Below are 15111 nucleotides of genomic sequence, written 5' to 3'. Positions count from 1 at the left end.
TAGAATAAGAAAGGGTTCAGGGCTTCTAGGCATCATTAAAACGAGAGTTATGTTACAAACAACACAACCTTCTCTCCTACTGAGTGCAAGGTTTCACATTTGGTCAAGGTCTAGTTCAACTGGCTGAAGATGTGAATTTTTAAATTCATGAACAGACCTTTTAAGAGCAAAAATAGAAGCCTGCATGGTTATTGTTTCTTGGCTGTACATACTCTTGCTCTTTTGGCAGCCAGAGGGGACTTGATGGCGGTGAAACCACCATCCAATCTTACAAGAGGAAAACCAAAAGCAATCATTTATTACTTTAAGCTTTACTTAAGTAAAGACAAAAATAACATTCTTTTTCTACTTTGCTGTGCGCAGCCATGAGGAACATTACCAAAGCGCTACCTAAGATTTATTTTTAAAACTTTTTAGAGTCTTTTATCCAAAAAAATCATCACGTTTACAGATGCTCAGTATTGATGAATGTAAGCGTGGGTACAAAAGCACCATTACTTTAGAAGTTTGTAACAATAGTCTTAGAAGAACAGAGGCTCCGTGAATCGCGGCACGACGGCCCCATCCGAGCAGCAGCCGCTTGGCCGTTACAAGTGCTTAAGCACAAAAAGAGACTCAACACGGATGCTTTTTGCAAAGAACTGTTGCGACCTCTGCGAACGTTCAGAGTTCATCTACCTAACTGTGGAGGTGGCGTTTGGGGCAGGGAGAGGTTCCCGGCCTCGGCTCTGCACTGAGCAGTCGCGGCTACGGCTTGGGCAGGTGCTGCTGCGGATTGTGGGCTGCTGCCATTTGAAGGTATCACCTGGAGGTGCGAATGAGTTCAAAGCCCAGATTCAAGCAGGGTTGAAAACTTGGCCCCAAAAATATCTTTTAGGAATTAAAGATCACAATTTAACTCATACGTATTAAAACTTCTTTTTGCTGCTATGACTTTTTTTTTGTAAGGGCCCTTTGTCTTACAGTGGCCGTACATTTATGTTCGACGTACCTCTCACTGGAAGGTAAAAATATAACTTTGAGTACAGAATACTACAAAGGGCAACAGATTAAATTCTTGCAGGGAAATTAAGTAGAAAGAGGTGCTACAAATCCCATGGGGATATTTGTTATGGATGAATGACTATAGGATGGTTGTACAAGGGCTAAGGAAATCTGCTGCCTTTTGAAATTCAAGTCGGAAGGTACAGATTTACTGTAGGTTTGACTTAATAACTGTTACAATGCTGTGGGTGGATAATAACTACGTTGATTATTATCCTCTGCTGGAACAGAACTTTCTGAAGGACACTAAATCTGCTCAAGTACACAAAAGATCAATGTAGTAAAAGCACTTTTTCTTTTAGTACCTAGTGTGAATTATGCTTGATGATGGTTACTTAGAAAAATGACTGAAAAGAAAATGAAAACATGCATATGCTTAGTGTGTGCCAAATAATTACCATCGCCTACCCGACTTGCTGAACTCATGAGAACAGCAGTCTTGAATTTTATCTAGATATGTCAAACATGGGGAAAAAGTAAAAATATGTCATGCTGAATAAACACGTAGCATTTATTTTGGAACATCGTTATCTCGTTCAGCTTTATTTAGGGAATTGGCAACGACTGTGAAGATGAAATAATGTGTTTTGACGGTACGCGCAGAGGAGTTGAAGAAAAAATAATGGGATTGCCCAGAAATTGTCTTCTGAGTAGTGTCTGTGTGTGTTTGTGAACCGTATTGCTTCTGAATGCATCATTAGAATTTCTTCTTTGCAAATATACCTTACTGTACTTTTTGTACCTTACTTATCAGAGAGGGTAAAAGCTTCTAATCATTATTGGAAAATACGCTTAAATATCATTAGATTATTACAATCTCTAAACATTTCCCTTGAAATATTCCATTTAACTCATCTTTTTTTCTACGTACCTATATATTTGTTCAATGCTGATAACGCCAACATGTGGTTGCGATCTGGTGTTGCCTCATCTGGGTGGAAGAAGCTACTCTGTTACCTTTTGTGGGGTTGTAAAGACCTTTTGGCAGGAATATGGATATTCTACAGCATCGCAACGAATCTACATAGGAAGAAAAATTTCTGTGTTATGTGGGGAAGGTTGAAATGTTTGGCTTTTAATGTTTAACTATGTGGATTAAAAAGAAACAACTGCCATTTTAGAAAAAAAATAATTTAGCAAGGCCCAATTTGTTGAGAACTTGTTGTTACCTCAGTTTTATTAAATGATTTAAGGAGCGTTACTGGTTAGGGCAAGGAAAAGTAAGCAGGGAAGGAGAAAAAAAAATTTAAAGAAAAACTAGGATGAGAGGAAAAATATTGTCCAGATCAAGGTGCAAAAAGGAGCAATGCCATCTGATGTCTGTCCAGGCTTTCTGTTATTAAAGATAAACTAAAATGTCTTCGTCAATGAACGCACTATAAATATTTTTGAAGCGTTGTAAGGGAACCCTGCAGGCATACCTCGATCAAGGTTCTCTTCTGAGTACTTGTCAGTGTTTCAATTTTGGAACATATTATATGAAATAATTTAAGGGAATATGCTTTCCAGAAAATGCTGAAGGTGATATGGAAAATGTAATGTCTTAAATTGTCATACTTTTGAGGTCCTAAAATCACCTGTCTTTTCAAAAAAATACTCATTTTTATATTTTTGTAGCCGGGTTGATAGCCATCCCCCTGAATTTCTGAACACGGGTAATGTTTTCCATTGGTTTCTGCAGCTTGGGCAGTGCCCAGAAGATACACAGCTAGAACTCGTCACAGTTTAATACCTGCGTAGCAAATTGCTGACCTCTTCCTCGGATGCAATAGCCAAAGGTCCCTACAAAAAGGACCGCGCAGGGTCAGGGTGACCATGTGGTGTTGCGGAGACCAGGCATCCATTCTTACCTTCTTGGGGTTGTAAACCCAAGATTTTGTTAAAGGAGTGGTTTAGTATGAAACAAGATTTCTAAACTTACAGCAAAATGGTATGATTGTGCCCGTCTCCCAGGAGTTATGAGTTAACGGTAGCTCTCACAATTTATCTGGTAATGATGCGGCGTCTCTTTGTCAGTTGTATTTATAGGTGTTATTTTTGGCATCAGAGAATGGTCTGCTCGTTATCCTTTTACATACTCCTATAACGATTTCTTATAAGGCTTTAGGGAACCTTAGTATTTATTCTTGATTTTTTTCATTATTGTAAAGATCTCAAAGTAATGTTTTATAATTAAAAAAAAAAAATCCAGAAAGAGAGCATATTGAATCTTGTAAGAACAAGGTTAACCTAAGATACATTTACGTTGTGTGCTACAGGTGTCAGACTTTGGAGCATGTGTCAGAAGGAAGCGAAGAGCTGTTGGGCGCAGGACCGGCAGACAGACCGGAATACGACACTACCAAAAGCCCGGAGGCTGGCCTCCCCTCCCTTTGTCTCAAGCAAGTGTTTCCCAAGTACGCGAAGCAGTTTAACTACCTGCGACTTGTGGACAGAGTGGCCGCGCTGTTTATCCGATTTCTTGGTGTAAAAGGGACAACAAAGTTGGGGCCAACAGGTTTCCGAACATTTATAAGGTTAGTAAGGTGAATTGCTTAAAGCGTAGTCGAGAAATTAGAAACTCAGGATCTTATGGGGTAGCACTGCTCTCCCTGTGCTTATCTTAAGTTTTGTTGAGCAAGAGCAGGCCTAGCAATGCTGCACTTCTAGCCTGGAGGTTTACTAATACCGTCTAAAGAAACTTTCCCCTGTAAATTCCATTGAAACATTGCATGTTTGTTAATAAAAACAGATGTATTTCTATCATTCCAAGCTCCCAAAGTACCCGACCTATGAAACTGTGTCTAGCAGGAGCTTGGGTCTTTATTCTACAGCAGATCAGCGATACTCGGGGAGATACTATTTGCAGTCTTAGCCCGCATGCTGTGTTCTAGTAAGTTGCAGGAATAGCATTGTGAGAATGTGACAGCCGAAATTGGGTCATTGGAGATCTGCATCTGCTGGCTGTGGGGGCACTGCCGCCTGCCCCGGGCCACAGGAAAGGATTTCCAAATGCCAGTTGCTGATGCATTGTGCGCTGAGGATTTGCCTTGTGAAATTGCAACTTGCAACGGCAAGGAACTCAATTTATTTTTTCACCTACTTTTTATTTATGAGGTTTTTTTCATTGTTTTTTATGGATATATCTGTTCTAGTCATGGTACAAATATCTCATTTTCTGTCTTTCATTGACAATGACAAACGAAATAAGCAGCAGCAGCAGATGTACTCTTAAAATACAGATCCTGTTTCTATGCAGATGCATTTACCATTCAGGCAGGAATGAATACAAACAATCTGATTTATACAAATTACGATATATAGAAAATGACTGAAGGCATCTGCTCTATCCACAGACCAGTACAGGATTGTTTCCAGTTCTGTATTTTCTATTGTTTAGTCCAGCCTTAATTTGGCACTTGTCAGAGGAACACAGAATAAATGCCAACATTTTCTTTGAAGAATATTAAAATAAATTGCCACGTCTCAGTGAAATAGCGTTTGCAGTTTCCTAATGCATGTTAAATTAAACTTTTTAATATTGGCAAATATTTTGTTTATTTTTTTCCCAGAGGATCTATACCAACTATAAGGCCCTATTCTGAAATGCTGTCATTACTACTCATTTCAGAACTAAGGTTATGCTTCTAAGATGCGTGCTGTATCACTTTTCAAGAGCAAAATGGCACACATGTGATTTTCTTTGTGTGTGCATTTGGGCAAGTGGTTGCAGAGACTATCCACTCAAATTTTCGCTAATCAAAGTCTGTTCCCCTTCAAAAAAACAACTAAAAGGGAAATGCTGAACGTGGCTCTAGTCCCTGCTCAGATGCTGCTTAAGATTTTTTTGGGACTATCTAGGCTAGACCTTAACTCTGTTTTAAGAGAGTTCTGCTTAGGCTACTAAAGAGTAAGATGCTTTTAAATTATTGGGGAGTTGGGGGTTTGGGTTTTTTTTTTTCTTTTCTGGCTAGAAATTTTGGCCAGCTCTTTGGCATGTGCCGTAGCTCCAGCCAGGCTGCCAGACATCTGGAAATCCTGGACAGATGGCTAATTCTCATATACTGATCAACGCTGGACTGCGGGCTCAGACCACACAAGCGTCAGATCTCCTACATGTGCTTATCACCAAACGCCTGAGATGCATCCAGAGATGCTGCTGTGTTCCATGGCGTGTTCTGTAATGCACAGGGTAAATCTGCTCAGAGTTCAGGCATGAGGAAGTAGTTCTGTGCCTGAAAGCTCTCCTCCAACCCTTTTCAAACAGTATCAATGAGTCAAATACAAGAGTATTTCTCTGCCTCATGTTCCGCAATTGGTTCCATTCTGTTCCAGCCTCAGGAGTACTAGCAGTAGCCTGGGAGAAGGCTGTGTGTAATGGTCAACTCATATTTTAATCGAAATATTCAGGATTTTCTTCGTTTTCTTCTCTTCTGCTTTGTTGCAAAACCAAAATAAACCAGTTAATTTGTAATCTGACCTGCTGCCTTCTTGTGGCTGGAGGCTGTCGTGAGGTCGCGTGTGCAAATCGGATTTAGATGCATGAATCAAAGAGGGCCGCTCCTGCCCAGAGCCGCTTCTGGCAGAGGTGGTGCCTGCGTGATCTGAACAGGCTGCAGCACTAGGTACGTACAGGAGATGTTCTGCCCGTGGAAACAGGGCCTTTTCCGTTTCAGATGTGTACACTTAATGAACACAGTTTGTTTGCTGTCTGCTGTATGTGTTACACTGGGTGCGTACATATGACATGGACATGGGTAAACTTGTCTCCCAGTGTTCTCTCAGTTCCCCTTGCAGAATTTTTCCTAACTGGGAAGTTTGGATGTAATCAGATTTTTTTGTCTTTGTGTATCTTTAACAGAAACTGCAAACTGAGTAATAGCAATTTTTCAATGGCTTCTGTAGATATCTTATATATTGATATCACAAGAAGGTGGAACAGCATGGGAATAGACCACAAAGAATCAGGTAATACTATTTTATATTTGAAGACTATGGAAGCTGTTTTTTTGTAGTTTTGGTAGCTCAAGCACACCTCAAACATTCAGTAAAAATAATGGGAACAAGGCATGTACATCTGAGGCATGTACACAGATTCCTCTGTTAAGTTCCATGGCAGTTTCCCTTTATAGAATAGGTCATTTATTGTTCAATTTATTGATTGGAACAAGCCTTCTGCAAGCCCCTTTTTATGCTTGCAATTTTGCAGTTGTAATTCTTGCTGCTGTTCGCAGAGGAGCATTTAAAAACATTGCCCATGGAACTGCCAACTTAATTACAATGTAAGAAGGTGCGTCATATTAAAGTAGCTTACATGGTCTAGCAAAAACCAACCAAACAAAAAACTATGCAGGAGGTAGAAATAAGTATGCTTAACTTCTCTTTTTGATTTAATTCTGTTCCCCAAAAAGGCTACTTTGTGGACAAACGTAACTACCTGTGTTACTTTTCCTTTCCCAGGGAGTTCTCTCCTCCCTGCCCAACAGTGTACTTACTCCCTTTTTTCATCTTCATTGTCTTTGTGATAGGAAAGGGAAGGACAGTAGGTTTCTCTACAAACTCACACAGTGCTCAGCTATTAAACGGGCTTTTATTAAGAATCATAGAATCACAGAATCATTAAGGTTGGAAAAGATCACCAGGATCATCAAGTCCAACTGACAGCCCAACACCCCCAGGGCTCCTAAACCATGTTCCCAGGTGCCACATCTGCACGGTGTTTGAACTCCCCCAGGGATGGTGACTCCCCCACCTCTCTGGGCAGCCTGTTCCAAGGCCCAACCACTCTTTCAGTAAAGAAATTCTTCCTAATCTCCAATCTAAACCTCCCCTGATGCAGCTTGAGGCCGTTTCCTCTCATCCTAAGTAGCAGCAGTGCTTTTTGCTACAAGCACCCCTTACGGAAGCTGTGCTCCTGTTTGCTCATATAGGAGCATGAGTCAGGTAAGTCACTTTTAAACATTTTTACATCCAACTTGGATTGTAACGCTCAGTGTAAGAGTGTACTCAGAATGGCTCAAAGGCTTTTGTAAGAAATTCATCTACCCCATCAAGGATTCACTTGTTCTGTCACTTCTTGCCTTCAACTGGTCAGAGGCACCTTCTGCAGGAGGTGCCAGGTCTGTGCCACAGCATGCCGCTTGGTGTCCTTTCCATTGAACAGCCTCTGGGAGAAACGTCACAAGTCATTCATCTAAATTACTTGTTTCTGACTTAGGAATATGCATTTAAATTGAAATACAGCACTTACTTAAAGATGTTAGCCAAGAACAGAGGCTATGGGAAGTCATTTGCTAAACAGCAGTAAGGATTTTCTACAGTTTTAAAGCCAAAAGGACAATGTTTATTAAACTGTGGTCTTATTCCCAGCTTCTTTGGTGATTTACTGTGTTACCGTCACGTATCTTCTTGATAGTGCAGTTGAGTGGTTGCAAGAATGACTATAAATACTCTCCTATTACACAGTTGCATTTATAATATTAAACTATTACAATAAATCCCTCACAATTTAATAAGCAGGCCAGAGGGAGTATTCTGTTCATGTCTTCGGGTTTCTGTTTAAAATTGGACTACGCTGCTTGGTTATTTCTTCTGGATTTATACATAAACATGAAAATCAGTTTCATCTTCTGAAAAAAAAAGATCCCTCCAACTGCCCAACTCCTGACCGTATAAATCTCGTTCAGGCTGAGGTTACAAACTGTCTTCAGTTTACCTGTACCCACAGTAGAGTTCACCCACATGCACTTCTTGGGCTTATAAGACAAGATTTTTCATAAATTCCTTTCAAAGGAAAACAAACTAATTAAAATGTCTGTGTTTTCTTTTGTGAGTTTGGCGCGTATCTCCTGCTCACGCTGAAGGATAGGCGGTCTTAGATGCAATTACTTGCCCTACAGTGAGAAATCGTTATAATAGCTTTGGATCTGCGCTGATAACCCTCGGACCCTAGAGCTGACTTAGTACGTGCCGATCAGTGAGATAACTTTCTGATGTAAATGTTTTAGGTGTTGAAGTTCAGAAAAGATTTATCTCAACAAAAAACCTCTTTAAATCTAGTTTTAGTAAATGTTTGAAGGTATAATTTTTCCCTAAGTGGTAGCACGCTATTGCTGCAGCATTAAAGGACTTGGCAGTACCAGGTGCCAGAGATAATACCAGGATGCTCCATTTTCTGTCTCTTAATAGAAGTCGCATTTCCATGTTTACCTGAGGTTGCTAAAGAAAACTACTTGCCTCTGAGAATAGGTGACTACTGAACATCAAGGATGGGTTTCTTCTGTTGACTATCTTATGGACTTCGGTCTTTAAAGCAAACATATTTGCTTCATAAATATTTCTGAAATATTATTGAGGTGTTCATATGGTAGACATCACTAGGGCAGCAGAGCATTGCATGCGGAGCCCAGCTCTACTTCTAAAAACCCCGACTGTGCAGCCAGCCCAGCTATAATTGTCAGTCTTTGCTTTAAAAATGTGTTTTCAGTTTTAAGTCTTGTTATTTGTTCGAGATCCCTATGTATGAGGCAAATATTTGTAAAAATATGTTTGTAAAAGTTGATTCTCAAGCATTTTTGCTTCAAACAATCAAAGTCTGCATTCTGTTGTCTTCTCCTGTGTTCGTAGGGTTGCCTGGGGGCGTGCACTAGCAGGGGTCTAGGCTGTACAGCCTGAGAATGTCCTCTGCAAAAAGTGGGAGGTTAATAACAGTAATAGGGCGTTCAGTTCTTTGGTCGGAAGACAAGACTCTTTGGAAAGCTCCAGAATATCTACATTCCTATTATGTGCTCAGCCTTATTAATGCAAAGGAAGGTTTGCAGTTCTCTGTGAAGTAACTGAGAACAAAGAGTGTTTCTCTGGCTAAAGAAATCATATTTGCATAAGGCGTTTTCGAAAGCTTAATGAGCACCTGATCCATATATTTTAGATATCATTTTGTGAGGTGTTTGCAATGAGTTGGTGAGTTTGTTATTGACATCTATGAAGAAAACCTATTGAAAAGGAATAAACAGAAGAAAACCTTGTATAATTTGCTAGAGAAACAAACAGCCAACCTAGCCTTCAGTGGCGAATAACCTCCCCATCTGTTTTGGTCACATTTTTAGATCTGAGACAGTAATCTATCGAATAGCTGAGGTCAGGGATTATTTTCTTGTTACATTAATGGCCTAAATACAATATATAACTTAATTTCTAAAATTGCTATGACATTTCTGTGTGAACATAAATCCATAAATTTGGCAACTTTTCCACAGCTTTTGTAAAATGTTGAATAACTTCAATTGTGCTAATATTCCCATCTCAGCAACAAGAAGTTGTTCCTGACATCATTGGGTTTTTTTAGGCACTGATAGCAGGGAAACAGCAGCAGGAATATTCTGGAAGTGTTTATACCACTGCTTCTCATGGCCGTCAGGGAGGATTGTCAAGGTTCCATTTCAATCAGCGTGGGATAAAGAAATCCACCTCGATGCTGCTGGTATAAACGAGCATGCTGGTCCCAGCTGCAGCTGGCATCTTCCCAGAAATTGGTTCAAAATTTATTTTTATATAAGAAACCAAACTTGGACATCAATATATATACTCCTGCATCTTTTTTTTTAAAAACTGCTAAAATAGCAGAACAACCAAAAGTCTTCAAGTTGAGACTGACTTTTGTATTTGTTACCCCACCTCCCTAAAATACATCTGTAGTTCTCCCTTGCAAAAAACATCAAGAATCAGTGATACACGTATGATCGGTGGTCAGGTGTGACAGCAGTAAAATTATTTGTGTGTAACCTTTTCTTTAATATTTGAGCTTGTTTCAGAACCGTTAATGAAGCTTCTATTTGTATGAAATAGATAAGTATTTTGTTTTGCTTGAATGTATGTATCCCATAATACCCTGTAGAGTCTGTGTAGATGAAGTCAGATAAGGCAAAGGAGAATAAGGAAAATAGACGGTCCACATGGCTGATAGAAAGAATAAATGCAGACCTAAGAGTAGAAGGGAGAAAATGAAAGTTTAGTGCAGAGGAGGTGTGTGCACTCCCGTACTACTTCAGGTAGGTTAGGGTCACCTTAGTTTCACAGGCACGTAAAATTTGAGTATTTGCATTTAGCGTTTCAGGGCGGGTATAAGTCACTTAGCTGATAGACTTTCACTAGCAAAAAAAATAGAAATGCAAGTTAATCTTCAGGCTTTCAGAAGTCAAAGAGATTTCTTGGGAGTTGCAATGAACCAGATGTTTTGTAGGTGTTAAAACACAACCCAACCATTTCTGTTGGCTTTGTGTTTGGGCCACTTCCAGCTGTAACCAATACAGTGATTATTGCTGCTGTTGTAAAACAGCAACTTCTAACTTTTTTCATTAAATGCTTCACATGAGTGTCACTTACAGGGGAGAAAGTGTGTATGCTACCAAAGGTGCTTTCCCTGCCTGCAGCTCACCGTGACTGATGAAATAATTTACTGAGCTGGCAGCTGCTGCTTTCAGATAACCCAACGATTCCTTTGCAAGCTGTTTTACAGCCAAGATCGTAAGCGACCCCAGCTGCAGTCTTAGGTTCTGAAGTATAATTTCTCTTGAGTAATTGTAATATTTTGAAAAGGTGCCTTTCCTGCAGCATCAATAAGCCAACATTAAGTTAAAAACCCCAGACCTTTCAATATTTCATCCTAAAATAATCTTCTTAAGTGTATGTTCAAACTGGGAGAGCCAGTTAAAGCACAAAGCAGCTATAACTGTTCCTTGTTGCTGGCATTCTGCAAAACCGATTGTGGTCTGGCTTCTTAATTAAGAATTAGAGTAGGTATTACTTCAAGGTCTTAAATGCAATAATTAGCATTAATATGCAGCCCCTCTTTCCTCTGGCTGCGGTAACGTGTTATTAGTAAGACGTGATCAAACAACACCTGAAGTCTGTTCGGCACCATGTGGCTTCTGCAGGGTACTTCTGTTTGTGAAAGGGCAGAGCAGGGAGTTTTATTATAGCAAAGAATTTTTTTGGCACTGCACCATTTTCCCATTGTACCCACTTCAGCTGTTTGTTTTTCATTCAGCTGAAACAAAACTACTACTGTAGAATTACTGGGTATGGTTGAACAAATGGCCTCTTCACCTTCAAAAGGAAGGCTAAGGGTTCATACCTAGTACAGTCTTTGCAGAGGGAAAGGAACACTTAAATAAACTCACTTCTGTGGTAAGGTGATGCTTGGTAATGAGGTTATCTTTGTAGTGCTACAGATTGACATGCCATACTGTTTTCATTAGTTTTACGTTTGAACTTTTGTTTTAGGTCCATCTCTAAAAATACAAGATCCAAATGACCCAATTCAATTGCCGATATAAACTTTTTTTTCTCTTCAGGTGGATTGTTTTCCATGAAGCTCAATATGTTACTGTGTGTCTGATTTGGTTTCAGCTTAATATTTGAGGCAGCAGAAATCAAGGCTGATATTTCATCAATATAATTGTACAATGTCTTAAAATCGGTTGTTGCTGTACCAGTTTGCCCCTGGATGCTGGTCAGGCTGATGTCTGTAAAACCAGAAGCGGTGTCAGTGATGGAGAGTATCACCCGTCTGTAACCCAGCCTGGGCTCACCCTGTTTGGAAACACTAAATGAGCTCATGTGCAGGTTCCGTACAAATAAAACCTTGTCTTTTGGCTTTTGAGGACGGGCAATTTCTTTCCCTAGTGAGCATTCTAGATGGCTGCTGTTTTAAATTAGAAAATGTTAACTAACACGATTGTATGCGCCCACACACAGCATGTACACATTTGACCTTGGTGCTAAAGAAACAGGAGATATTATTATTATTATATTTAAAGAATGCATTTTGCTAGAGAACACTGTGCTGTGAATCTCCTGTAAACACCTTTTCCTTGCAGGAATGTGTTTGCAAGCCTTTGTCGAAGCTTTCTTCTGCCTGGCTCAGAAAAAATACAAGTCCCTCCCACTTCACGAGCAAGTGGCATCGCTGATCGATTTCTGTGAGTATCAGCTGGCTGCCCTGGATGAAAGGCGCCTGGTTTGTGGCCGTGGGATCATGGAGCGCCGAAGTGCAGTAGTTCCTTGTCAGACAGATGGACTGCACCTTACACCAGCTGCACATAACCCCTCCTGAGTGGCACAACCACAGCTAGTAAATGTGCAGGTCATAGAAATCATCGCTATTAACAGCACTAATTCACCAGGACAGAACTGAGAATTAACCCCAGCTACCTACGTGGTACTGCAGGAGGAGAGACAGACTCTTGAATTCCTGCATGTGATAGTCACAATTACTTACTTCAGCATTTTTCTTTACAGTCTTCAAAAAGTCTACTGCAAGCTCCCGTTCTCAATGACCCTGGCAATGGCTGTTTGCTTCTCTGTTGGACCTACAGTACACCATGTGTGTATATAGAAAAGCAGCTGTGAAAACAAGGACCAAAATACAGAGGATGATAACCAGCCTCATGGGATTGGTTGCACTGATCAAGAGGCACACTCCTGTCAAAGGAATTGCATTGCTTTGCATGCACTGGATGTATCATGGAAACCGAGTAAGCAGAGCTGCAATCCCAAATACCATTTGTAGACTTCAGAAAACTGAAACCTGGAATTATGTTTGCGGTCAAACTTCAGGCTTTGACCCTCTTCTTCGGGTGTCTTGGACTGTATGTGTTGGAATCAATACAGATGTGGCCATTGTCTATATACTTATTTTTTTAAGTCAGTCTTAAAACACTGAAATCGTATTTTGGCTTCTACTTCTTTGTACAAGTCTTTGCCATGACAAACACTGTTAAATTTTTAAAGAAAAACTAAAGATGTTTATCCTTTTGCTTCCACAGAACCAATAAGCTTATACTTATTCACAGAAAAAAAATTTCATTAAGTTGAATCTGGTGAATCAAGTGGTGGTTTTGTCTTCAGGTACTAAACACTGCTTCTGCAAAAAGCTTTACAGTGTAGAGGCCTAAGAGTTCATTTCAATTCCAGTGAAACCAGCCCTGTCACTGACTTTAGGCTAAACTAATTGTATTCTAGGTTTGCTTTTTTTTTTGCCTTTTGCGTGTTTGTTACCCTATATTGGCCTGCAGTAACATGTAGAGCAGAATTTTTTGTCTTTGCACATATTCTTTTTTCCCCTTAAATAACAGTATAACTCTGTACAAATTAGATTTACACTGTTCAACGGGATATTTTGTTGAATGCTGGACTAGACCGCTGGAGTTGTACAGAGTAGTCTTTATTTTTCAAGAAATGAACCATGACTGCCATAATCACTCACATCTTGGGGGGGCCTAAGCAGAACATGGCACTGGCTGAAAGGACATGAACACCTTGGAACTTCAGGGCTGTTTGGTCAAATTGTTTTCAGTCTCATATTTTATTACAAGAATATATGTCTACACCTGATTTTGTTTTTTCTCCTGTGTTCTATTCTTTAACGTTAACGAATTTACTTACGTTCTAGTGTTCTCCATACTGTCAAAAATCGCCCAGCTGTGAGACGGCACAGTGTCTGGGCCTTTAGCTTTGGATTGGAGAAAATGACCTGAGCTTGATATCTACGTGTTTCCACGGCTGGTGTATCGGAAACATGACCCTCACAGGAAGCATGCTGTCAGTGCGGAGGGAGTCTACCCATTTAATGTCATGGACTAAATGCACACAAGGTATCGAGTGAGTTTTCACTTCAGGAAGAGTTTAAGAATTTCTTTTCCTGATGTTAGGTTTAAGCAGCATGCGTTTTAGCTAAGTGGCAAGCAGCAGCGTGGCAATACAATGCAGAAGTCAAGTGGAGCCCACGAGAAACTAATACCTAGCATGTGTTAATACCAGATGTGGGCGTCCCTTCTTCTCTCTGTCTTTTTCTGAGACACCAGTAAGAGTAGTAGTAGATGGCCTTTTTTAGTTCAACAGCTAGACTTTTTGAAATTTTATGTATTGTACATAAGAGGACAATTGTAGTCTAATGCTACTGCCCTCAGCCTTGTTTAAGTTTCATAGATATTATTGCAGGATGAAGATAAAATGCCAGACTCCAAGGTCTGGCATCTGTCAGAACAAATGAAGCCGAAAGGGTCATTTTTTTCACACTTTCATTGTAATATATTTGAAGACATTCACAAGTTGAAAAATGGTTACTTCTTGTTTTGTGACATCTGACATTTGTCTTGCGATTGGCAGTGTGTTACTAGAAAAGAGCTTACAGTTTCTCTCATCTTGTGATTGATGTCCTGTGAAGACAGAGTTATAGAAGAGTCGGATTAGAAATGCTACAACTGCGAATGTCTTTCCTTACAGCTTTCAAGTAGTACAATCGATGGCCTAAAATATCCGGGTTTTACTATTGTATGAGCTACCCTGATATCAGCGGAATGAATTAACTATTGTATATAATGAACACTGGTAAGATCTCTCTGTTTTGGAGATCTTTTTAGTCTGTGGATCTAATACAGATTTTTATAGCCTGTGCATGCGCGGGCTGATGTAGTATGCCCTCTTATTTCCCACTTCAAATATGAAGGGTCCCTTGTAGAATAGTCAAAATATTCAATTATCTGCCTCTAGTAATCCAGTGCTCATGTATTTATATAATTGGAAGACTGAATGCCTTTCAGGGGGAAGAGGGGATAAAACAGGAGTATACTTTAGAGACTTAATGACAAAGTCACATTTCTCTTCCCTGCCATCTAATGCAATTTCCTCTGAATATTATTTAGCATCCAAAGCAATTTCACAGAGCCTTTAAGCTACCAGTACGTGCACATGCAAAAAAATGACCAGAGACTATTCAGAATATGAATACTGATGCACCAATACTCTTTTAATCCTGAGATACCTTTCTAGCAGAAGAACCAATATATGAAAGGTAGTAGGTGTTGTTTTTTTAATAGTACTTTTCTATACATTCTTTCCAGAGAATAATGCAGCACTCACTATTCCATTTATGACATATGTGAAATGCAATGTTCATATCAGTGAAATCCTTCTCGTTATCAGCCACACTGGGTCTGGTATTCCTCACTGGGTGTAAATCAGAATAAAACACTTCAACATCTAAGGAAGATTTGAGGCAAGTGAGTCCAGAATTTCAATCCAGCCACC

The 15111-nt window shown here is 39.8% G+C and overlaps 1 protein-coding gene across 6 annotated transcripts in view; it reads left to right on the top strand.

Moving 5' to 3' along the window:
• The window catches only part of TTLL11 (tubulin tyrosine ligase like 11), a 54107-nt gene extending 40691 nt beyond the window's left edge, over window positions 1-13416 (top strand). For 4 of the 6 annotated variants that reach the window (XM_075111747.1, XM_075111744.1, XM_075111748.1 and 1 more), the window contains 3 exons: window positions 3303-3560; window positions 5885-5991; window positions 11901-13416. In XM_075111747.1, the coding sequence (XP_074967848.1) occupies window positions 3303-3560; window positions 5885-5991; window positions 11901-12136 (601 nt within the window). In that variant the 3' untranslated portion in view covers window positions 12137-13416. The other 2 variants (XM_075111745.1, XM_075111746.1) reach the window with 2 other exon arrangements.
• Window positions 13417-15111: the final 1695 nt, after the last annotated feature.

The sequence above is a fragment of the Phalacrocorax aristotelis genome, chromosome 17, assembly GCF_949628215.1.
Source record: "Phalacrocorax aristotelis chromosome 17, bGulAri2.1, whole genome shotgun sequence".
Lineage (NCBI taxonomy): Eukaryota > Metazoa > Chordata > Aves > Suliformes > Phalacrocoracidae > Phalacrocorax > Phalacrocorax aristotelis.
Note: the sequence above shows the minus strand (reverse complement) of the source record. Positions and strands in the feature narration are given on the sequence as shown.